The sequence below is a fragment of the Pleurodeles waltl genome, chromosome 8 (assembly GCF_031143425.1).
Source record: "Pleurodeles waltl isolate 20211129_DDA chromosome 8, aPleWal1.hap1.20221129, whole genome shotgun sequence".
NCBI lineage: Eukaryota > Metazoa > Chordata > Amphibia > Caudata > Salamandridae > Pleurodeles > Pleurodeles waltl.
In genome coordinates, this window is record NC_090447.1 from 1,528,491,767 (window position 1) to 1,528,517,098 (window position 25,332).

The window sequence follows — 25,332 nt, forward strand, 5'->3', positions numbered from 1 at the left end:
ACGCTTTGCCAGCGAACTTGCAGTAGGTCCCAGGCTCCCACACATCGCCCCTCAACAATGAACTTGAGCAGCTATTAAACTAATGAGTCTCTCCTGAAATGTTCCTAATCTTGGACACTGATTTCTTTTCTCCTGTTTTTCTCTTGCTAACAAGGAGGGTGCCGCTTGACAGACAAGCCGCTAAGAACCCCTAAGATGCAAAGGATCCTTTGACCCGCCTCCACACCACTGGAATCCTAGGACAGGACCTTGACTGGATCATCTCGTTCCTCTCCGACAGAACCCAGAGAGTCCACCTCCCCCCCCTTCTGCTCAGAACCCACGAGATCATCTGCGGCGTACCCCAAGGTTCCTCGCTCAGCCCAACCCTCTTCAATATCTACATGAGCCCTCTCGCCGCCATCGCACGCAAACACAACATCAACATCATCTCCTACGCCGACGACACCCAGCTGATACTCTCCCCCTCACCAAAGACCCAACCACCGCCAAAACCAACCTACAGGAAGGATTGAAAGACGTTGAGGAATGGATGAAGCTCAGCCACCTAAAACTGAACTCAGACAAGACGGAGGTCCTCATCCTCGGACAATCCCCTTCCTCCTGGGATGACTCCTGGTGGCCCACGGCTCTGGGCACCGCACCAACCGCCTCGGATCACGCACGCAACCTCGGATTCATCCTGGACCCCCTCCTCACAATGACCAAGCAAGTCAACGCCGTCTCATCATCATGCTTCAACACCCTACACATGCTCCGAAAAATCTTCCGATGGATCCCCGTCGAAACCAGAAAGACAGTTACCCATGCTCTCGTCACAAGCCGACTGGACTACGGAAACACCCTATACGCAGGAACCACCGCAAAGCTTCAGAAACGTCTACAACGCATACAGAACACCTCCGCACGCCTCATCCTAGACATCCCTCGCCACAGCCACATATCTGCCCACCTGAAACACCTGCACTGGCTCCCCGCAAACAAGAGGATCACCTTCAGGCTCCTCATCAACGCACACAAAGCACTCCACAACATGGCCCGAATACCTCAACAGCCGCCTCTCGTTCTACACGTCCACCCGTCAGCTCCGCTCAGCTAGCCTCGCCCTCGCCACCGTATCACGTATCCGCAGAACCACCGCAGGAGGAAAATCGTTCACCTACCTGGCAGCCAAAGCATGGAACTCCCTCCCTGCACACCTAAGAACTACCCAGGACCATCTCACCTTCAGGAAGCCCCTCAAGACTTGGCTCTTTGAGCCGCAGTAACCCCCCCCACCCCTCTCCAGCACCTTGTGACCCTCGCGGGTGAGTAGCGCGCTCTATAAATGCATTGATTGATTGACGGATCCTTCTCAGCGGAGAAGTACTCCACCAGCAAGGGTGACAACTTAAGGGGAAACAAAGTATTCTCAAGAAATGTTGAGTAATATATTGCTTAACCAAAGACTGACTGAATTACCTAGGGTTAAAGACAGAATACAGTTTACAATCTGTGCTGCCTATATGCTGACATATTTTTGCCTTTTTATTTATTGTTCTTTCTTTAAGTTTTAAAAAGTAATAACATTAACAATTCTGTGTTGGAGACAGACATGCATTCATAATCCTTTCTATATAATGTTAGTGCTGCTAAATATAGATCATATGGCCAGTTGGGGTGAATGACCAAACCTTTCCCTTAATCACACAATTTCAGTCATGTCATACCCATCATTTCGCAGCGTGTTTGGTTCCAAGGACAACATGTATTGACCATACAGATAAGCACATCCCCTCCTCCGGGTGTAGTACTCAGTGCAGGACCCAACCGGTACTGACCATTTGACTCCTTGATAATCACGCCTGACACCTTAAGCCTCTAATGGAGCATGCTCACTTAAGGAGCCTCTCAGCGGTCCCATATGTCGCTCCGTTTGTTTTGAGCAGGCTGATCTGTGCAAAGTTGTCCACGGTCTCATTACAATATGCAGCATCCTGCATCCAGGCCTCAGTCTAGGGTGGAGGGCCTTTAGTTCAGGCGCTAGCAATCCTATGTTCTACCATCAACACCAGCAAGACATTAAGTCTTCTGGCAGGAGCTAGGATCTCTGCTGCGTGTCCCACAACAGCGTTTAGGATTAGGATTGAAAATGTCACTTACCCAGTGTACATCTGTTCGTGGCATCAGTCGCAGTAGATTCGCATGTTCTGCAATAGCTCGCCATCTGGTGTTGGGCCGGAGTGTTACAAGTTGTTTTTCTTCGAAGAAGTCTTTCGAGTCACGGGACCGAGTGACTCCTCCTTTTGTCTCCATTGCGCATGGGCGTCGACTCCATCTTCGATTGTTTTTCCCCGCAGAGGGTGAGGTAGGAGTTGAATTGTAGTAATAGTGCCCAAGCAATGGAGTGACTAAGTATGCACCTGTTTAAGGTTGAGATGATACATATATAAATAATTGAAGGTAACTTCCAAACTGCTACAGGCTCCCGGGGAGGCGGGTGGGCACATGCGAATCTACTGCGACCGATGCCACGAACAGATGTACACTGGGTAAGTGACATTTTCAGTTCGATGGCATCTGTCGCTGTAGATACGCATGTTCTGCATAGACTAGTAAGCAGTTATTTCCCCAAAAGCGGTGGATTAGCCTGTAGGAGTGGAAGTAGTTTGAAATAATGTCCTTAATACGGCTTGACCTACTGTGGCTTGTTGTGCGGATAACACGTCTACACAGTAGTGCTTGGTGAATGTGTGAGGCGTAGACCATGTGGCTGCCTTACATATTTCTTGCATTGGGATGTTTCCTAGAAAGGCCATGGTAGCACCTTTCTTTCTGGTTGAGTGTGCCCTTGGTGTAATGGGCAGCTGTCGTTTAGCTTTAAGGTAGCAGATTTGGATGCATTTAACTATCCATCTGGCTATACCTTGTTTTGAAATTGGGTTTCCTGCATGAGGTTTTTGAAATGCAATAAAGAGTTGTTTAGTCTTTCTGATGTTCTTTGTTCTGTCAATGTAATACATCAATGCTCTTTTGACATCTAATGTATGTAGTGCCCTTTCAGCTACGGTATCTGGCTGTGGAAAGAACACTGGAAGTTCCACTGTTTGATTTAGATGGAACGGTGAAATAACCTTTGGCAAAAATTTAGGATTGGTCCTTAGGACGACTTTATTTTTGTGTAGTTGTATAAAAGGTTCCTGTATAGTGAACGCCTGAATCTCGCTTACTCTTCTCAGGGAAGTAATGGCGATGAGAAATGCCACCTTCCAGGTTAGGAACTGTATGTCGCAGGAGTGCATGGGTTCAAAAGGTGGACCCATAAGTCTAGTTAGGACAACATTTAGGTTCCATGAAGGAACAGGTAGTGTTCTTGGTGGTATAATTCTCCTAAGGCCCTCCATGAATGCTTTAATGACTGGTATTTTATATAGGGAAGTTGAATAGGTAGTCTGCAGGTATGCAGATATTGCTGCAAGGTGAATCTTAATGGAAGAGAAAGCTAGGTTAGATTTTTGTAAGTGAAGCAAGTAACCCACTACATGTTCTGGAGTTGTGTGTAATGGTTGTATTTGATTAACATGGCAGTAGCAAACAAACCTCTTCCATTTACTTGCATAGCAGTGCCTGGTGGATGGCCTTCTTGCTTGTTTTATGACTTCCATACATTCTTGGGTAAGTTGTAAATGCCCGAATTCTAGGATTTCAGGAGCCAGATTGCTAGATTCAGCGATGCTGGATCTGGGTGTCTGATCTTTTGGTTGTGCTGTGTCAACAGATCTGGCCTGTTGGGCAATTTGATGCAGGGTACCACTGATAGGTCTAGCAGCGTTGTGTACCAGGGTTGCCTTGCCCAAGTTGGTGCTATCAATATGAGTTTGAGTTTGCTTTGACTGAGTTTGTTTACCAGGTAAGGAAGGAGAGGGAGAGGAGGAAAAGCGTAAGCAAATATCCCTGACCAGTTCATCCATAGGGCATTGCCTTGGGATTGTTTGTGTGGGTACCTGGATGCGAAGTTTTGGCATTTTGCGTTCTCCCTTGTCGCAAACAAGTCTATCTGAGGTGTTCCCCAGAGTTTGAAATAAGTGTTCAGAATTTGGGGGTGAATTTCCCATTCGTGGACTTGTTGGTGATCTCGAGAGAGATTGTCTGCGAGTTGATTTTGGATCCCTGGTATAAACTGTGCAATTAGGCGAATTTGGTTGTGAATTGCCCAATGCCAAATTTTTTGTGCTAGCAGGCTTAACTGCGTGGAGTGCGTCCCTCCCTCCTTGTTTAGATAATACATTGTTGTCATGTTGTCTGTTTTGACGAGAATGTATTTGTGAACTATTATTGGTTGGAAAGCTTTTAGTGCTTGAAAAACTGCTAGAAGTTCTAGGTGATTGATATGCAGTTTTGTTTGATGTACGTTCCATTGTCCTTGTATGCGGTGTTGATCGAGGTGTGCTCCCCACCCTGTCATGGAAGCATCTGTTGTTATTACGTATTGTGGCACTGGGTCTTGGAAAGGCCGCCCCTTGTTTAAATTTATGTTGTTCCACCACAGAAGCGAGAGGTAAGTTTGGCGGTCTATTAACACCAGATCTAGAAGGTGACCCTGTGCTTGAGACCACTGTGATGCTAGGCATTGTTGTAATGGCCTCATGTGCAGTCTTGCGTTTGGGACAATGGCTATGCATGATGACATCATGCCTAGGAGTTGTAATACCATCTTTGCCTGTATCTTTTGTGTTGGATACATGCGTTGTATGATGGTGTTGAAATTTTGAATTCTTTGTGGACTTGGAGTGGCTACTCCCTTTGATGTGTCTATTATGGCTCCCAGGTATTGTTGTACCTTGCGTGGCAGAATTTTGGATTTTGTGAAATTGACGGTGAACCCGAGTTTGAAGAGGGTTTGTATGATCTGATTTGTGTGATTTGAGCACTGTATGAACGAATGGGCCTTGATTAGCCAGTCGTCTAGATATGGGAACACATGTATTTGCTGCCTTCTTATGTGTGCTGCGACTACTGCTAGACATTTGGTAAAGACTCTTGGTGCGGTTGTTAATCCGAAAGGCAGTACCTTGAATTGGTAATGTATTCCTTTGAATACAAACCTTAGGTATTTCCTGTGCGATGGGTGTATTGGTATATGGAAATAAGCATCCTTGAGGTCTAAAGTTGCCATGTAGTCGTGCAGTTTTAGCAATGGCAATACTTCTTGTAGTGTGACCATGTGGAAGTGGTCTGATTTGATGAAAGTGTTCACTACTCTGAGGTCTAGGATTGGTCTCAGCGTTTTGTCCTTCTTTGGTATCAGAAAGTACAGTGAGTAAACTCCTGTGTTTATTTGTGTGTTTGGCACTATTTCGATTGCATTCTTTTGCAATAGTGCCTGCACTTCTATCTCCAGGAGATTGGAATGGTGTGTTGTTAAATTTTGTGCTTTTGGTGGTATGTTTGGAGGGAATTGTAGAAATTCTATGCAATAACCATGTTGGATAATTGCTAGAACCCAAGTGTTTGTAGTGATTTCCTCCCATGCTTTGTAATAATGACCTATTCTTCCCCCCACTGGTGTTGTGTGGAGGGGGTGAGTGACATGTGAGTCATTGTTTAGTAGTAGGGGTTTTGGGGCTTTGAAATCTCCCTCTATTTCTAGGGAATTGCCCTCCTCTATATTGTCCCCGAAAATCTCCTCTATACTGTCCCTGGTAAGTGGACGGTGTCGCTTGTGAGGTGCTGGCTTGTGTGCTTTGACCTCGAAACCCCCCTCGAAAGGGCGTTTTACGGAATGTGCTGTAATTCCCTCTGCTCTGCGGGGAGTAGAGTGCGCCCATGGCTTTGGCAGTGTCCGTATCTTTTTTGAGTTTCTCAATCGCTGTGTCCACTTCTGGACCGAACAGTTCTTTTTGATTAAAAGGCATATTGAGAACTGCTTGTTGAATCTCTGGTTTAAATCCAGACGTTCGGAGCCATGCATGCCTTCTGATAGTTACAGATGTATTAATTGTCCGTGCAGCTGTATCTGCAGCGTCCATGGAGGAACGTATCTGGTTGTTGGAGATGGCCTGTCCCTCCTCAACCACTTGTTTTGCCCTATTTTGGAAGTCTTTGGGCAGATGTTCGATGAGATGTTGCATCTCGTCCCAGTGGGCTCTGTCATAGCGCGCAAGTAGTGCCTGGGAGTTCGCGATGCGCCACTGGTTTGCAGCTTGTGCTGCGACTCTCTTACCAGCTGCATCGAACTTGCGGCTTTCTTTATCTGGGGGTGGTGCATCTCCAGATGTGTGAGAGTTGGCCCTTTTCCTAGCTGCTCCTACAACAACAGAGTCTGGTGGCAGCTGTGTTGTGATGAAAACCGGGTCCGTAGGAGGCGGCTTATACTTTTTTTCCACCCTTGGTGTGATTGCCCTACTTTTGACTGGGTCCTTAAATATGTCTTTTGCGTGCCGGAGCATACCAGGGAGCATAGGCAGGCTTTGGTATGAGCTGTGGGTGGAGGAGAGTGTGTTGAACAAGAAATCATCCTCGACCTGTTCTGAGTGGAGGCTTACGTTGTGAAATTGTGCTGCTCTAGCCACCACCTGAGAGTACGCGGTGCTGTCTTCTGGTGGAGATGGTTTTGTAGGGTATGCCTCCGGGCTGTTATCTGACACTGGGGCGTCGTATAGGTCCCATGCGTCCTGATCTTGGTCACCCTGGCTCATGGTGGTGTGAGCTGGGGAGTGTGATGGCGTTTGTGCTGGTGAAACGTTAATTACGGGCGGAGGAGAGGGTGGTGGTGTAACTCTTTTCACCACTTTTGGTTGTGGTGCTTGTTCCGTCTGGAACTCCAACCTTCTCTTTCTCCTAATGGGGGGAAGGGTGCTTATTTTTCCTGTCCCCTGCTGAATGAAGATACGCTTTTGCGTATGGTCCACATCAGTTGCTTGTAGCTCTTCCTCAAACCTATGCTTTTGCATTTGGGAGGTTAGCGAGTGCTCTTCTGTATAAGAGCCTGAAGCTGGGTCGCTTGCAGTTTGTTTCGGCATCGAAACTTTGTCTGCGTGTTTTTTCGGCTCCGAGGTGACTTTTTTCCTTTTCGGGGCCGAAACCTCTCGGCGTCGATCTGTTTCGGTGCTGCTGTCTCGGCGTCGAGCCGTGTCGACACCGGCATCTCGGTGTCGAGGCTTGTCTCCAGCACTTTCTCGGTCCCGAGAAGGCTGCGTGCCTGTGTCTCGACCGGAGTCGGACGATCTCGGCACTGTTTGGGCCTTTTTCGGTGCCGAAGGTCGGTCACCGAATTTATGGGTCGAGCCATGGCCTGGTGGCAGTGGCGTCCCCTGGGCCTTGTAAATGTTTCTTTGTGTGGTTTTCGACGTCTTACTCACGGTTTGTGTATCGTCGAATCCTTCGGAGTCTGAGTCTTGGATCGAGAAGGAACCTTCCTCTTCTTGTTCCACGAACTCCCGTTGGGCTGTCGGTGCGGACGCCATTTGAAGTCTTCTGGCTCGACGGTCTCGGAGTGTTTTTCGGGACCGGAACGCACGACAGGCCTCGCAGGTGTCTTCGCTGTGCTCAGGTGACAGGCACAGGTTGCAGACCAAGTGTTGGTCTGTGTAGGGGTATTTATTGTGGCATTTGGGGCAGAAACGGAACGGGGTCCGTTCCATCGGCGTTCTTCAGCACGCGGTCGGGCCGACCAGGCCCCGACGGAGGATCGAAAAACTACCCCGAAGGGCACCGGAGCTCTTCGATCTTCGATGCGGTGTGGAATCTAAGTACGCCGATCCCGAACGCAACAATACCGACGAAAATCTTCAGAAATTAACTAATTTTTTCCGTTCCGAAACTCGGAGCGACAGGAACACGTCCGAACCCGATGGCAGAAAAAAAACAATCGAAGATGGAGTCGACGCCCATGCGCAATGGAGACAAAAGGAGGAGTCACTCGGTCCCGTGACTCGAAAGACTTCTTCGAAGAAAAACAACTTGTAACACTCCGGCCCAACACCAGATGGCGAGCTATTGCAGAACATGCGTATCTACAGCGACAGATGCCATCGAACATTCTATTATATAAGAAATTCTCTCTCCAACTTTATGCCAAAATATGCCTACGTCTGTAAAAGACCAGGCTAAATAAAAAATAAAAAATAAAACACACCTAGAGTGTAGACACAGCGATGACATTCAAGACTTATTGATGGGCCAAATGTGTTTAGTACAGCTGGTGTGTAATACATTCTGGTTAGATACTTAAACTAAGTATGTCTGTCCCTATAAACCATACAAATCGTGTCTGGATGCAGCAGTAGTTCCAAACCTTTCCCTCCATTACCTCTGTAAAATGTTTCCCGGTACCTTCTAACAGGGTGTTGATTATTCACACAAGCGTCCAAACATGGGTTGGATAGTTTAGGGACCATTCTCCGGTTCGTGGGAGAAGACAGTAGCATTGTTAGTGGAATCCCTAGGAAATGTTGGGAATACAGCTGTTACTGCTTGCTATGCAGTTATACTAACTTTAATTTGCTAGTCCTCTAGTGGCAGGAGTTTGCCATTATTAAATAAGTGTCCAAATAGACAGGTTCCCCTTTTAACAAGTAAATTACTGAAGTCTCAAGTCTGGGTATAAATAGCAGGTTTCTAGTTGTAGATATCACAGGCGAGTAGAACATAATGAACAAGGTATGCACCTTCAGTAACGCACTTTGTGATGGATGCTCTATTTAAGTGCAGATTACACACTTCTAGAATGTCCCCAGGTGCTAGACTTGATTCGGAAATTCTCTCAGCAGTGCACTCATTTGATGCAGCTCTGAACGGACTTCATTCTGCCCCAGAAGTGACAGAGTGGAGCCACACATAGGCTCCACCCCTTCACTCACAGGTCAGGTACTTGCTTGACTTTTTGTGCTCTCAGACGCGGAGCACAAACAATCGTCAGTACCAGTGTGCAGATCTCTAATGTGGGACTTTTTTTTTTTTAGATGGTAAGAGACCACTCAACAGAACGAGGAGGGGGAAGGGCAATGAGGAGTCTCCGTTTAGATATAGTTTATCCACCAGAAAGAGTGATGCTGAAGGTGAGTAACATTTTCTGATAGATACATCTAACTGGAGATTCCTCACCTTTATGAATGATACCAAAGCAGTACTTCCCAAACGCTAAGGGTCTATTGGGTGGACTCGGACCAAAATGTCCTCCAGGACTGAATGGGCAAAATACCCTTTCCTGCACACCTGGCTGTCAAGGCAGTAATGCTCTGTTAACAACAAGTGGACCGAGGACTACTTTGGGGCAAGACAGGTGTCCAGGCCATCCACTCTGCATTCCAACACACTGGCAGCAGCATTATCCCTGATGGAATGAGTGCTCAGGCCTTTTTTTCCAGTACGTAGAAGATCTTAATGCAGAGGACTATCCACCTCGATGTAGCCCTTTTCTGTACTGCCTTGCAATTCTTTGCCCCAAAGAACCCCATAAAAAAGCAGATTATCTACCCATTGGTCTTTTATGCGATCTATGTAAAATCTTCAAACTCTTTTGGGATCCTCCTCTTTTAAAGGGTGAGGTGGGGGTTAAAGAACGCTGGGAAAGGGATGGTCTGCAGTAGGAAGCTGGCTCTTTATTTAATAAAATGAGATACATTGGGCAAAGAGCCCAGGGGCTCCCTTACCAGTGTACATGGGCTTCCTCTAGCAATCCAAATGTACTTTTTTAAAGGGTAGTGTGATCGAGCAGCGTTAGGCTTATCAGAGAGGAGCGTTAGACATTTGCAAATACACACACAGTCAATAAACGAGACAAGTCAATAAGAAGATACACGCCAATTTACATACAAACTGTAATTAAAGTGGAATTTATGCTGTCCCATAAATACGTTTATGCTTCAGGCAACTCTTTACATTTGGCCTCCATGGACCTTACCACCGCATTTGACAGAGTAAATAGATATTAGAGGCTTTGGGGGTAGATCTGTTACTTTTAGACTTCCTGAAAACACTTTATACCAGTCTTTCAGTGAAAGTGGGATACGGCACAAAGTGGAACATTAGGAAGCTTTCCACTAATGTAGCCTGTAAGACCAGGATGCCGCTTGGGTTTATTCCTTATACCAACGGCCTCCTTTACAACTGAAGATGAAGATGCTCCAAGATTAAAGCATAAAACCATCCCCACAGTTTTGTATGCGGATGATGGCGTTCTCATGTCCAGAACCACTAATGATATCAAGAGATTAATATATTGTTGGGTTTACTATACTATATGGAAGGCCCGGGATCTAGCTATAGTTCTTTCAAAATTGTTTCATCTAAAGTTGGATCGGGTTCCAATAAATCTAGAACTTTTACTATCAAGGATTACTTGATACAGAAGGTTCTCTGTGTTTCGGACATGGGTATATGTTTCAACAGTTCAATATAGTTAATTACATATAAGAATGTTCAAATGTATTAATTCTATGGGAAAAGCCTAGACTTTTTCTTCCAAAATTGTGAGTAAACCCTTAATTTGTATGCAAACCATCTATAAATTATAAGTGTGTTTCAAAGGCCACGGATGAGGCTGATGTTGCGAAAGTACTCTAAGTGGAAGAAAATCAGTTTTGTAGGAGACTCCTGGATTTGCCTCAGGGTGCCCATCATTTCATCTGCCATAAAGAGTAATGTCAACATTATCTCTAAGACGTAATACATGTGGTACCTCTTTTACAGTGGATATCAATATGGTCAAGGAAAATCACCAGACAAACACAAGACCGTATTCACAATTGTTTACATTTATTTATGCTATATGGATACATTTCCACAGCTTTAGTATGTAAGAAAGGTTTGTGCCGAAATCAGCTATTTAGATCTTTTTAATTACTCACATGAAAGAAGGAAAAGCGATAAACCCAATATTAAGATTATTAGGTTTTTTTCAGAGAATTAAAAAAAAAAAATGAAGCTGAATTGTGTAAATCACCGCTAAGGTATCATGCACTACTTGCCAATGTTAGGGGGCTGTGGCCCTCCCTAGGCCTTGTCCCAAATGTCAAGAAGGCCATCTCATGACCCAGATTCAGAGCTGCAATCATGCCCTCTTGGTTTTGGACTCCTTGAGGCTGGCCGTCCTGTAGTTATAATCCTCCGTGTCTTTGTAATGAGTCCGTACAAACCCTGGTGGCTTCATGTTATTCGTTGGTTTATTTTAATCTGCTAGAACCAGTTACCTTAAACCTTCACTGCAAGAATTGAATTGTACTAATTGCCATGCTGCTTTTATTTCACATTTCAACTGTTATTTTCAACAATTGTTATTTATTCAGTAGGAACGTTTTTTAAAAATACAATGTTTTATGATCTAAATGGTAATTTAAGTTATTAAGAGCGTTTGCTAATTGAGGGATGCACTGAATTGAACTGACTGAATACACCTGGTCTTGTCAAGTGTGCAATTTGTGGTTTTTGAAAAATGTGTAACAAGCATTAAAAGTGTACATGTAATTAAAAGTAACAACAAGTTACAAAAAGTAAAACTGCTTTAGTTTAATGGTAGCATCTTATGTTTGCAAATAAGTGCAAAATAACCCATCATAAAACATTAAATTAAATCAGAAATAAATCATAGATTAGTCTGTTACCCCCTGGCACTCAGGTGGGCCTACATGTGAACAAACAAATACTGATGGATTACATAGAGCCTATGGCCGGAAGTGTTCTAACTCTGCCATATTGTGGGTGAATGGAAATAAATTGTGGCAAATGGAAATAAAATGTAAATGACAAATTAACAGAGCAATGGATGACGTCCACGTTTAGTATTATGTAGCCTTTTTGCTATGGATAAGTCCATGTTGATTAATATGAAATTTTAGGAACATAAAAGGTTAGAAAAACAACTGAAGTTGTCTCTAGCCCAGACCTAAATGCCAAAATGGCAGAGCTTTGTGCTCCAGGGTCTGGTCTCCAGGAACTGAACCGTCACTGATAGGGCATGATGGAATACTGTTAGAGTGCTCATCGCTAAAAGGCCGTGTCGGTTTGCAGCTCGCTATAGCAGCAGACTCTCTTACTACAGAACCCTACTTTTCGCTCGTCAGTTCCTTAGAAGAAATGTTTGGTGACAGTTTGTTCTAATCAGCTTGAAAACTTTTTTTTCTATGGACTTGGATATTTTTAAGAAAGCATGCAACAATTGGCCAATTTAGCTTACAGATATGTTGTCAATGTTTATTCTCTCGAAAATGATTTTCTTGAGAACATTTTATGGAATATATTTTGTATTTATGGTTGTGAAAGTCCTCTGTCATCCCTTGGACAAGAGGGACAACTCGCTGCTTATGATTATTAATGTAGATCTACAGAGGAGAACTAGGTGTTACAGGAGCAGTGCTAGGATCCTCTCAAATCAGCACTCCTGACAGTGCCACATAGCTATAGGAAACTTTCTGTTTACAACATAACACACAGAATTCACAATTGACTGTGCCCTGTAAGCTACATGTTCTCATCTGTGATCATACCACGAGGAGCTATGTTTTATTTGTATATTGTTACATTTGCATATTGCTTTAATCAACTCAGGCATTATAGAACTTCTAATATAGAATGCGAAAGCATATCTCACAGTCCCCGCCACAGTATCAACTCAGCCAATCTTTACTGTTATTTTAGTGAACGATCATCTTTTACACTTAAGGACTATAAGGTGTGGTGCGCTCCAAGTGCAGATCTTAGGTGCCACATCAAGCCTGCTACATACCTCCAGCTGACTCACCTTCATAAAGCAACTTGGTGCTGCAGTATCCCTCTGATTCTGTCAGCGCCTCATCCTTGTCCACGTCTACCAGGTCGAGTAATCGAGTGATTGAGACTTCCAGGGAGCACAGGGATCCTGTCTTACAGTACTCAAACCCCAGCGGGGGGTAGATTTCAGACTTCACATTATACAAGGTCTGAAAACAGAAGGTGAAGTTCATCAGCGATGCATCAAGGAAAAGTGTACTTTTTGGGGGTTGAGAGACGTCAGCACAGCTGTGTGCAGCAGGGGATAAAACAAGCAGTGTGTAAAGGTAGAATACAACAAAGCTGTGTGCAGCAGGGGATAAAACAAGCAGTGTGTAAAGGTAGAATACAAAAAAGTTGTGTGCAGTAGGGGATAAAATAATCAGTTTGTAGCTATAGAATACAACAAAGCTGTGTGCAGCATGGGATAAAACAAGCAGTGTGTAAAGGTAGAATACAACAAAGCTGTGTGCAGCAGGGGATAAAATAAGCAGTGTGTAAAGGTAGAATACAACAAAGCTGTGTGCAGCAGGGGATAAAACAAGCAGTGTGTAAAGGTAGAATACAACAAAGCTGTGTGCAGCAGGGGATAAAACAGAGCAGTGTGTAGCTGTAGAACACAACAAAGCTGTGTGCAGCAGGGGATAAAACAAGCAGTGTGTAAAGGTAGAATACAACAAAGCTGTGTGCAGCAGGGGATAAAACAGAGCAGTGTGTAGCTGTAGAATACAACAAAGCTGTGTGAAGCAGGGGATAAAACAAGCAGTGTGTAAAGGTAGAATACAACAAAGCTGTGTGCAGCAGGGGATAAAACAAGCAGTGTGTAAAGGTAGAATACAACAAAGCTGTGTGAAGAAGGGGATACAATAAGCAGTGTGTAAAGTTAGAATACAACAAAGCTGTGTGCAGCAGGGTATAAAACAGAGCAATGTGTAAAGGTAGAATACATCAACGCTGTGTGTAGATGAGGAATATAAGAGTTGTGCACAGAGCTGGGAATATAACAGATATGTAAGGTATACAAAACAAATGTGTGTTGGTGGAACAATGTAAGAACTGTGTAAAGAGAGGAAATGTGTGAAGAAATAAAGACAGGAAATATGAAGAACAGGAGACATGGGAGACCTGTGTGGACAGAGTTTAATATGAGTATATCTGTCTCCCCGCAGGTTCCAAAAACAAATGTTACAAGAGAAAAGTCTGTTCTAGAAAAACTATTTGACCTAAGTTCAAAGTTTACTTACCTAACCTAAAAGCATTTTCCTTCATTTAAATTATTTAATTTTATTATTTTAGAGCAAATAACCCGAATGCGTATTTATTAAGAGTAAACCTTTCAACCTATTCATTAAAGAAGGAAAAGACAGAGTTAAAGATAATGCCTTTGTGGGATAGATCATCTCCAGACTAACGCTGCTCAGAGAAAAACTGCCATGTACATGTACCTCTGCAGGCTGAACTAGGTGTCCTATTGGGCACAGCCCCAGGCAGGTCAGATCCTGCATATTTATTTATTTGAGGAGTTTTACAAAGTGCTTACATTGCAAAGCAGCTGCTTCAGAGCACTATAGAGGAGCTAAGAATAGAATAAGAGTTACCAAAGAAAGAAGGTGATCCACAGGCTAGAAAATGATGACCAGGAACGCGAATCACCTGGATTATCTTTTAACAAAACAGGATTAATTTCTCAAATAAAAAAAATAAAAAAAAGAGTCAGAAGCTGACACTTGATCAAGGAGTGAGGGTGGCTCTGATTTTATTTTAGCCGTCTGTGGCATTTGATACCATATCTCATGCGATCCTCCTGTGACTCCTTGCTGACTAAGGGTTGGAGGATTGGCCCTTGATTGGATCATATCTTTCTTGAAGAACAGAGAACAATCCTTTTGGCTGGCCCCTTTTTGCTCGAGCATGAAGCCCTTTCTGTTGAGATGCCACAGGGTTCTTCTCTCAGCTCAATATTATCCGTCTATATGGCTCTACCGTCTAAAAGGTTTCTCCTTTTCCTATCTGGCCACGCAAGCATGGCATTAGCTCCCTGTTGAGCGCCATACTTTGAGCTCTGACCTGCGTTTCAGAAAGAATCTTAAAAATAGAGGGAAATTAGTTAAAATATATTTGTAAGCTGTCTAAATCATTTCCAAATCAGAATTAGAGCAAACCGTGAGGTAATTGCCATATTGAAAAAGTATTGTTGCAATTCTACATGAATTCTGATTCACTTATCGGCTTTAGGCGGCTCCAGAATAGTAAAACAAAAAGATATCGGGTATTTTTTCTAAGGTGGTAGCCCTAGTTCTTGCCCACACAGGCAATGCTGTTACCTGTGTGCACCGTTTGATGGGGTTGCCCACACAACTGAACACCCTGAAGAGTCGATTGCAGAAGGAACTTCTGCCGCCTCCCATGCAGATGGATGACGGGAAATGCAGTGATGGCAGCTCTTGTTCAGATGGATTTTGGGAAATTAAATCTTCTGGTCTGGCTTCATTATTTGAAGATATTTTACTTCTGGGGTTCTCAAAAGCCTTCTGTGTCACAGCTATGAAACAGCATGATGCTCCTGTTCATTCACGTTTTGAGTTAGGTCCCATGTGGGGGTAAGACTGAGAAGACCAGGAAATATACTGGATCAATCTTGATATTTAAGTTCACTGGAGGAGAGGGCGCTGCTGTTATTCGCTTCCTAGAAGTAGAACATGCAGGGGACAGAGTGAGCGTACTGTATCTTGATCCGTACCGAAAGGCCCGCCTGGGAATACAGAGGCTCTGTACACCCAGCATGGCACTCAGCCCTTGTTTGTAACGTAAGCTCTTTAGTGCTTTGCCTTACTCCTGAGATGGGGTGATGTTTCCTGACGTGGGTGCTACTTTTCCTTCCCCCCCCTGTTCTAAGATGGTATTTTCCATAAAAACTAAAAGAACTGATATTAAAAGCCTTCGCTGCCTGTACTGGCACAACTATTCATATCTATGCCCTCGATGATAATACAGTGTGTCAGGCTGATTCCACAGGTTCTGAACCCATGGACAGCTTACATCTGCAGGACTGTAAGTGGGAGGCAAAAATATTCAAGTTTCGCCAACAATACTGATTTTGCAGTACCGACCGCTACTTTCAGTTTATGCATCTCGTTGTCTGCAGGAGACCAAAGAGCACACTTTACATTCAACAAACTCATCAAGATACAGTTTTACAAAGAACATGAAGTTAAAATATGCAACCTTAAACTGGGTAGGCGAAGACAATTATTACAATTTGAGAACTTCCATATTAGAGAATAAACATTCATAGGATACATTTGGACCAGAAGATAAAGTGCAAGTTGGAAGCTAGTATAGGGTAAGCATTCAAGGAGGGAAGAGGATATAAGATAAGGTATGATCGATAGGACTGTAGGAACAGAGGAAAGACCATAGAAAAATAGTGGTAAAGATTCAGATTAGATTGAACATCTCTATTTTATATCGGTGCAGTTCAGATGAAACTAAAACAAGTGGTGTTTTTTTTTTCCTGAAGAAAGGAGGTCTGCAGTTTCTGGTCAAGAGACCCACAGGGTAGGTGCAGCTCCAGTAGAGGACTGATTAGAGAACTAGTAATGCTGGAATCTTTTCTTTTATTCCAGGAGGAAGGTGCTTTTTTTAGTCATCTCATTTTTATGACCCCTTTCACATTTTCAGTACATTTTGAAAGCATTGAGATGGGTTCTCATGCAGGGCTTTAAAAGTGATGCATGCTCTTTTGAATTAGTCTCACAGCGGTCTCCAGTATTCTTCAGAACTGGTGTTATGTGGTCATATTTTTGGTGTTTGTTACTCGCCTTGCAGTTTACAATTTTTAATCGATCAAGTTTAGGTTTAGTAACTCGAGCTGAAAATAATGCACAAGACAACCACAGCTAGTCTAAGGGTTGCCGGAGTGGTTTTATCTTTTTAAGTGATAACCATGTTGTGTTGCTTTGGCAGCTGAAACAGAGAGCATGGAGTGGGATGTCACTAAAAGATGGAATATTTAGCCAGATGTCAATAGATTTTACCTCTTTCAATAAAGAGGAAAACAATACAGTAGACTTGAGATGAGAGCCGCTCTGCTTGAGTTTCAGAATGATTAGGTGTATATAATAATATAAATTCAGGGAGGTGTGGCCATGCAAGATGGCAGACAGGACACACGCCTAGGAGGCTGCCGGCCGTCCTCTCAATATCCTGCATTATCCTGGAGCATACAGGCACAACCGACATCGTGATGCAACTGTATGCCTAGCATATCTGGGCAGGCTGCAGATGCGCGGAGGAGACCCTTGGCGGCCGCTCAGGTGGAGCGATGGAGGTGGAGGCTGCAAGGAGAAAGGGCCGCATGGGCAGTGAATCTCTCCGCAGAGGCGCAAATTCAGGCAAGAACGGAAGCAGAGCTGGCTCGGAGCCTGGCTGGCTGGGCTTGCCCACAATGGACCACTGCGGGAGTGGTGGCGGCTGTGCAGAGCGACTGGGCACTGGCCGGGTACGGCGCGCGCAAGAGTCGGCCGCACGGAAGACTGACCCATTGGGGCCGGGAGCGGATGGACGATGGCTGGACCTGGGAGGCGGCGGAGGCTCCCTGCCCCATCGCGGGAGGAGAAACCGCATCTACGGGTACAATTGGCCTGCTGGCTGAGGGTGTACGGCATTAGCGTTGGCGTCTGGCAGGCAGAGGAACAGTAAGTGGCCGTGGGCAACTGGAAGGAGGAGGGGCCCGAGATGGGACTGGATTGCATGGGTCTGTGACCCAGATCGGGCAGGGGGCCCCCGCAGCAATGTGGGTCAAATAAGTACTGAGGAGGGCTGGACTCGGGACCTGGCCTGTTGGGGTGTGCCCATGACAGATCACGGTTAGACCAGCTGTGGCTGTGCTTCGTGGCGGGGTGCTGCCCAGTTGTTGGACCAGGGAGGCACCTAAAGCTTGGCGCTTGGTGGTGGGAGGAGACATTGCATCGGCGCAAGTGATTGGAGTGACAGTGGAGGGTGAGCAGCCGCTGGCTGGGCCTGAGAGAGTGCGAGGTGGCTGGGTCCGGGGTGTCGGTCTCGCCGCCGCTGGAGGTAAAGAGGGCAGCGGCTGACTGCCCACTATCCAGCAGCCCCATAGGAGGAGCAGTGAGTGGTGGAGGCGGCCCGGCGAGGGGGTGTAAAGACCCATATGGGCAGACACAAGCAGCAGGGGACCCATCAGGGCAACACGATGGATCAGTATGCACTGCCGGGCCCAGTGTTGTAGCGTGCCTCCTATCATGCATCAGGCCGAAAAACAAGTAGTGCCGATGGAGACTCGCACTGGAGCATTGGAGGCTAGAGTGGAAGACTCAGAAGGGCGCACCCGATGCAACAACATACGATTCCTGGGGTTTCCCGAGCGGGCGGAGGGTACTCGTCCTGAGCATTTCATGGAAACCTGGATCTGAGACACTTTGAAGCTGATTGGTCTCACATCCATGTTTGCAATTGAGTGGGTGCATCGGCCGCGGCCTGGCGCACCACCGCGTGCCATCACGGGGGGGAGGGTTCCTCCTTCTGCCCCTCGGGTGAAGGGGCAGACTGTGCAGCGGGTGCACTGAGCACAGGCGATGGCTCAGTGAGTAGGTAATAGAAGTGGAGAGCCTGATCAGTAATGTATTACCTGAAAAAGAATGCAAATGCTGAGACATAGTGTAAGAGACCAGTCTGGGGAGAATCTTCTTATAGTTTGTTAGGCCTTGTTCTGGAGGAGAGGGTAGGTTGTAAGTCCTGACAGCAAGAATTTATTGGATTTGCAGTAGAAATTTTATAATACTGTATATGTCCAGGGAGGGGGGATTGTTTGAAGTTACTGTGTTCGAGGTATTGCTCGCTTATGTTGTAATGCACCTCAAATAGCAGTGGTGTGCTCGGCGGGAGGGGTTGGGGGTCAGCTGTAGGGGTGGCGGGAACAATGGAAGACGAGTAGCATTGGATCTATGACACACACATATAATAACATGGAACGTCAGAGGGCTCCGGAGTTAAACTAAACGGTATAGAGTACATGCTTTTCTCAAACGACAAGATCCAGATCGCATGCCTACAGGAGACACATCTGGGGACAGAGGAGGCACAGAGATTGAAAAAGAAATGGAGGGGTCAGTTATATGCCACCTAGTATTCTACATATGCAAGAAGGGGAATTATCTGGATAGCCCCTGGGGAACCGTTCAGACACATATAGAGAATCCGATGTTGAGGGGAGGTACGTCCTACTGCAGGGTTTGCTGAATGGGATGGATTTTACACTCCTGAACTCATATGCCCCGAACACTGAAGATAGAAGGTTCTTTGTAAGATTACAGGACCTCTTAATGGACCACGCGGGGACGCTCATGATATGGGCTGGGGACTTTAACTGTGTGCTCAATGGAGACCAGGATCGTCAACCTCCCAGGGCTGGCACCAAACCTCATTTGACTGGAACGTTATAAGGTGCAATGGACAATCTGGGACTGATAGACGAGTGGCGCCTGCTACAACCAGAGGGCAGGGAATACACATGCACATCAGATACGCATAATACATTGAGCAGATTGGATCGTTTCCTACTGGGGGGTTTAGCTAATGTTCAAAAAGAAATTCTAAACCACTTGGCACCATATCTGTCAGACCACTCTCCTGTCCTGCTGACGCTGGCAAGGAGCGTGCAGTCACGAGGAGAGAATCCCTAGCGTATGCCGTTGGACCTGCTGAGTGATGCAGCCTGCAGAGCAGGATTGAGAGAGCCTATGACGCACTACATGACCACAAACTAGGGAACTATGAATACTAGGGCAGTCGAGTGGGAGGCCCTTAAGGAGGCTGTAAGAGGGGAATGCATTGGCAATATTAGTGGGGTACACCGAACACTCCTGGCAGACCTGACAAAACAAGAAGCCTGATTAGCGGAGCTACAGGGGACAGAACCACACACAGCGTAAATACATGAGGAGACACTAGCCACCAACAGGGCGATTCACATGCACTGGGACACACTGGAAAAAACTGAACTGAAGGCATATCGTCAGAAGCTCCATAGAGAAGGAGATAAATCAGGCAGTCTTTTGGCATGGTTTTTCGTAGGGAGAGGGAGGTGACCCCCATTTTAGCTATCCGTAGTGGGCGGGGACAGCTCCAGTCCTGAATATGGACATTTTACTGGCACTGCAGGAATACTTTAGGACACTGTATGAAGCAGGACTGCAGGTTGATGGGACTCAGTTAGAGGGATTTCTGGCACAGGCGAAACTGCCTCGTCTTAATGGGGAAGAGGCTCAGGGCCTTGAGGAGGAAATATCCCTGGAAGAGGTGACCGACGCAATAAAAGTGCTCACAGCTTCCAAAGTGCCGGGAAGCGATGGCTTCCCGGCAGAGCTCTACAAAGCCTTTGCGACCACACTGGGAGACAAACTACTGGAGGTCTTCCGTGAGGCAGACTATGACGGAAGGGGTGATATGCCGGAGAGTGGGGGCTAGGGGGAATTGGGTGGGGGGTGGGGAGGATGTACTGGATCCTGCGTTATATAGGCCGCTCACCATGTTAAAACCGGATCTTAAAATACTCTGCAAAATACTAGCAACATGCTTGACCATGGGGATCCAGGGCCTAGTGCATGAGGACCAATGTGGTTTCATGCCAGCAGACATCACCACGCACAATCTGCGCAGGCTGACGCATATACTTCATGAGACGATAGAGCGGGATGGAGAGTATGCGTTGGTATCTCTGGGCATTGAAAAGGCATTTGATACAGTTGGGTGGACCTTCCTGAGGGCGGTGCTGCACGGTATGGGGTTTGTTCCTATTTTCTGCTCCTGGATAAGCCTCTTATACACGGACCCATTGCTTTGCATTAAGTTGGGAGGGGTCGGGGGGGGGGGGGGGTAGAAACCTTGGATGCCTGGAAGGTGGGGAGAGGCACTAGAGAGGGGTGCTCCCTATAGCTGATGTTTCCCTTGGCGATAGAGCCACTTGCACTGTTGCTGAGGACAGAATTGGCGATGTGGGGTATTGAAATGGGAGATACGACCCATGTCTCGCTCCACGCTGATGACGCACTGGTCTACATACGGAGGTGTCGATGCCTATCCTGGCGCAGTTATTGGAATACTTTTGCGAGGTTTCGGGTCTCCGAATTAACAAACACAAGTCGCTGCTCTTCCCTTAAGGAGACCTGGTGAGGAGACCAAGAACGCAGCTTCCGAATGTGGGGCTTCGATGGGAACTGGACAGCTTTCGATATTTGGGGATCAGAGTAACACACAGTGTAGACCAGCACACGCTACAAAATGTGGACAGGGTGTTGCAGGGACCAGAAAACTCTGTTAAATTCTGGAATAGTCTACTGCTTTCTGTGATGGGAAGGATGGCGCTAGCTAAGATGGGCTTCCTTCCCCACTGAATCTATTTAGTCCGGAACTCCTTATTTCCACTGGAAGACTGGTTCTTTTGCAAACTGAACAGTATATTAACTGCATTGATTTGGGCGGGTAAGCGTAGCCAAGTATCGTTGGCAATCTTGCAGAGGGACATGGAGGAAGGTGGACTGGCAGTTTGGGTTACACACTTCTATTGCTACGCGGCGCACCTCTAGCATGCTGCTAGATGGCTTGGGACTGGGAGAAGAACTTATTGGGGATCGGGTTGGGTGCTAACACACTACCCCAGCTACTGATGCAGGGAGGCAGGTCGGACACCCCGGTACCATATCGCACACGGCTAGTATATGGAGGAAAGGGGTGCACAGCGTCATACTGGCAGCTCCCTTTAACAGAAAGCTGAATATATGCGATTTAAAGTTTTTTCGAGACATAGACTATCATGTCCATGGCACAGCGGCGAGAGGGTGGATGCATGGAGGCTGGTTCCTTAAACCCAGGGGACACATTTATTTCCTTTCAAGAGGCACGGAATACCTTTGGGATAGGTCCACATTTTTTGCACCACGCTAAATTGGAGTGTGTCGCAAGGGAGATCTGGATGGGATTTCCAGCTCCTCCTAAAGCCTCCGCTGTACTGGAAGGGATCATTGAATGGGGAGGGGGAGACAGCAAGTAACTCTCTTTTGCAAAGTCATTCAAACTGATGGGATACTGTGTCCATACCCTGCACAAAGCATGTGGGAGCGGGATCTGGGTCTACCTATTTCGGATGCAGAAAGGGAAAAAACACTGGGGTTGGTTCGTAAAGTATCCTGTAATAGGTTCAAGCTTCTGCATTTTCACTACTTGCATCGCACATATGTCACCCCACAACTACTAACCAAAATCCCACCAAACACGCCTCCTGCTCACAATGCGTTGTGGCTGACGCTAACTTCATGCATACGGCATGGAGCTGTGCCATGGACGCACGGTTCACTCTAGAATAATCCAACTTGTTCTGTTGCTGGCCAAAAGGAGTGTGGCCATCGGCTAGATGAGCACACGACCACCAATGTTCACAGACTGGCTCAGAGACATGCTGGAATGGGGGTAGCCGAGGAGATCCATATGAAAATGTCACGGGCAGACAGAGGGACAACTGCAGCCGTTCAGCTCTGGGCTCATTTACCAGGAAGGTTCCCTGAGGAGGACACTACATCAGGGGAGGATTCTGAAGGGGAGGGATAATGGAGGGGTGGGATGCGCACGGACGCCAGAAATGGAATCATCTGGCTGGGATCTACAAACTCCGGGAGTGCCCACATGAATGTACAAGTTGACGAGTTGTTTGGAATTTTATGCTCAGAATTATTAAGGTACAAAATGCTGGTAACTGATGCTATCTTTTTATGGCTTAACCTCAGTACGATCCATGCCGATGTCAAATTATTGTATGCAAAGTTGCTGACGTGCATTGTATGTATGTATAAAGTTTATATTACAAAACCAATAAAAACAGCTAAAAAATATATAAAGGGTTTAATTGACGATTGAGGCATCCCATCTTGGAGTTTAACGAGGCATGATTTCAACACTCCTATGATATTTAAAGTTTAATTGTGCATCATCTGTATATTCAAACATGAGTGATATTTCCTCTATAAAAGGCTCAGAGAGGTGCTGTGGGTTGGGGTTAAGACGGATATCCAGGACATGCCCTTTAGAGGTGTGACCTGTGTTGGTAATGAGGATGAGCAGTCAAGGCTTACTTCGGGTGGTGAAGGGGCTTAGATACTCCAAACTACTGGAATACAAAACATAACGTTTAATAGCTTTAATGTCCTGCCATAGCTTTACTTTGTGAAAAGAAATAATTGTGTTGACTTGTAATAAAAATACGTTAGAAATTAAGATAATCAAGAAAAACAGAAGCTCTTTGCAACTTTTAACTTCAAGTTATGGCAGAATATCGCCCTCATGCAAGGCAACACATTGTCAGTTAACATGGACATCGACAGGGGCATGCTTTAGGTCAACTAGGTAAAGTTCTGAAGCATTTAGGTCTCTGGAGTTAAATATAAGTTTTGAAGACTGGGCTAAAGGCATGGTTGTTTACTTTGATAAGTCATCCGTTATGTACAACGATGCTCAAGGATAAAAGGTGACACCCTAAAAATAGTCCACTACGCAGAGCCTTTAGAAATGGCCATCCCAAAAACCCAAAGAACAAGATTGCTACCTTCTTCAATTAGGAGATGGTTTTGAAAAATCAATAAAAATCTATTAAAAATAAATAAATCCTACTTTTAAGAAACAGGATGGTTGCTTTCAAAGTCTAAGTGACCAGTGCCCAGTTACTTCTGGCCACCAGTTAAGGGAGTTCAAGGACAGCCCCATCTGTCTCTCAGTACTTGTGGGCACAAAAGAAACAGTGGCTCAGTTCCTACTAGAAGGATACCAATAATCTTCAGGTTTTGGCACGGACTTGGGAAACCCGGAGTAGAATGACACCTTTACTAGTGAGACTGATGTAGACTGGGACTGGAGTTTAACCAGCGATAACTCTGGAATCATAAGAACTAGAACAATGTTCGAAGAGGTTCAGAGTCAGCAAGACCTTCTCAAGCCAGTGTGACCGACCCGAAGTCTGGGAAGCAAAAACAGACTAGCAAATAGTCCACAAGTGGCTGAGAAGTGGTTGATAGTGGCTCACTATGGGCACAGGCTGCGTCTTGAACAAGAAGGGTCTCCCATTTCAGTTCCTGAAAGTGATGAAGCTGCTCCCCAACCCCTGGCTTCTCCTGTAGAAGTGAACAGGGGCAAACGTTTTAGCTCCTTGAGAGTCTATGTGCACTGACACATAGGTGTTGCATTTGAGATAAATTCACTCAACCTGGCAGGTGCAGTACAGCTCCTCTTGAAGGTGGGGTAAGCGGGGAGTGAGTGGCTTTCTTCTTTCCTGAGGTCAAGGAGCAAGGTGACCCCACTAGCTTTCCAAGACTTAGGCTAAGCCTGGAGGGACCACGGCAACCAAGCAAGACATGCATTCTTGGTCCTTGGTTTTCCTTACAACTATCCCATACTCCTGGCCGAAAAGATAAAACAAATATAGCACATGGGGTCAGTACTTATACCCCTGCGGTGCTGAATGTGAGCTACCAGAGTCAACCAGTCAATCTGCTACCTCTGAAGGTTGAGAGACTTCCCTAGTAATGGATGGAGCAGTATCTCCATGATGTTCCTGGCCATGGTGGAAAAGGGTGCGCTGTGCCCTGAAGGATACTGGTACCAGTGTGACCTGAGGAAAGTGTGAGTATCTGCTCTTGCCAGATGAGATGGTGACAACAAGAGAAACAGGGGAGGCTTACGTTTCCCACAGGGAAGGGAAAGCTACTCCTATGGCAAGTGTTTACTCACCAGATTCAGGAAAAGGAAAGTGTTTCAGCTGGAACGTCTACGATGTCATCAGCCCAACCTAAGCAAAACCAGCATCCTGTGCAGCACGCACCTGTGGTGTTCAACAGACCCCAACACTCACCAGTACTTTCACAGCACAGTTTCAGCACACAGACGCAGTCTTCAAACAAGTAACAGATATAATAAAGGCAAACGCTGGCAGTTATGGGGACCAAATAAACCTTTAACATGCAAGCGCAGTTAGGCAGTTTCTATGCAGGTAAGAAAGAAAACAGAACAGACTATCACACTGCAGTCACCCTCAGGCACCACACAGCCTGGGTTGAGAGGGTGGTGGTCACTCATTTGTTTACAAGAGGGATTCACTTTGGCCTCCCTCCCCCCTCTTGATATCACAGCCCAGCAAAGCCATTAAACAGAGAAAGCATCTCAGAGGGCTTGAATGGAAACAGACACAGGATGCTGAGAAAAACATCCAAGAGCAGAGTGGCATGATAAACTCATGCAGAAGATTACCATACTCAAACTCTTCATTTAAAAGTCCTCTGGCTTACTGCAAGTTGTTTACTATCAGCCACTCAAAGTGGTAAAGGTGACTTAAACAATGCAACTATGGACTAAATTTGTTAGCATCCATGAGTCTTCTGCCATAGGTTCTAGGAAGCCTGGAGTGGAAGGGGACAACAACGTGGGTTCAGACTATAAGCGACTGATTCCCCCCCTCCCCCAAAATAGCAAGAAAGTACCATGGGAATTGACAGATCCCACTTTCCTCACAGGAGGCAGGAACAGAAGCCGTATTGTTGACCACTT

The 25,332-nt window shown here is 45.9% G+C and overlaps 1 protein-coding gene across 3 annotated transcripts in view; it reads right to left on the reverse strand.

The window, feature by feature from the left end:
• The window catches only part of TRAPPC10 (trafficking protein particle complex subunit 10), a 407,991-nt gene that overhangs the window by 14,684 nt on the left and 367,975 nt on the right, over nucleotides 1–25,332 (reverse strand). For all 3 annotated transcript variants that reach the window (XM_069202936.1, XM_069202937.1, XM_069202939.1), the window contains one exon: nucleotides 12,719–12,896. In XM_069202936.1, the coding sequence (XP_069059037.1) occupies nucleotides 12,719–12,896 (178 nt within the window). The remainder of the gene's footprint in view (nucleotides 1–12,718; nucleotides 12,897–25,332) is intronic.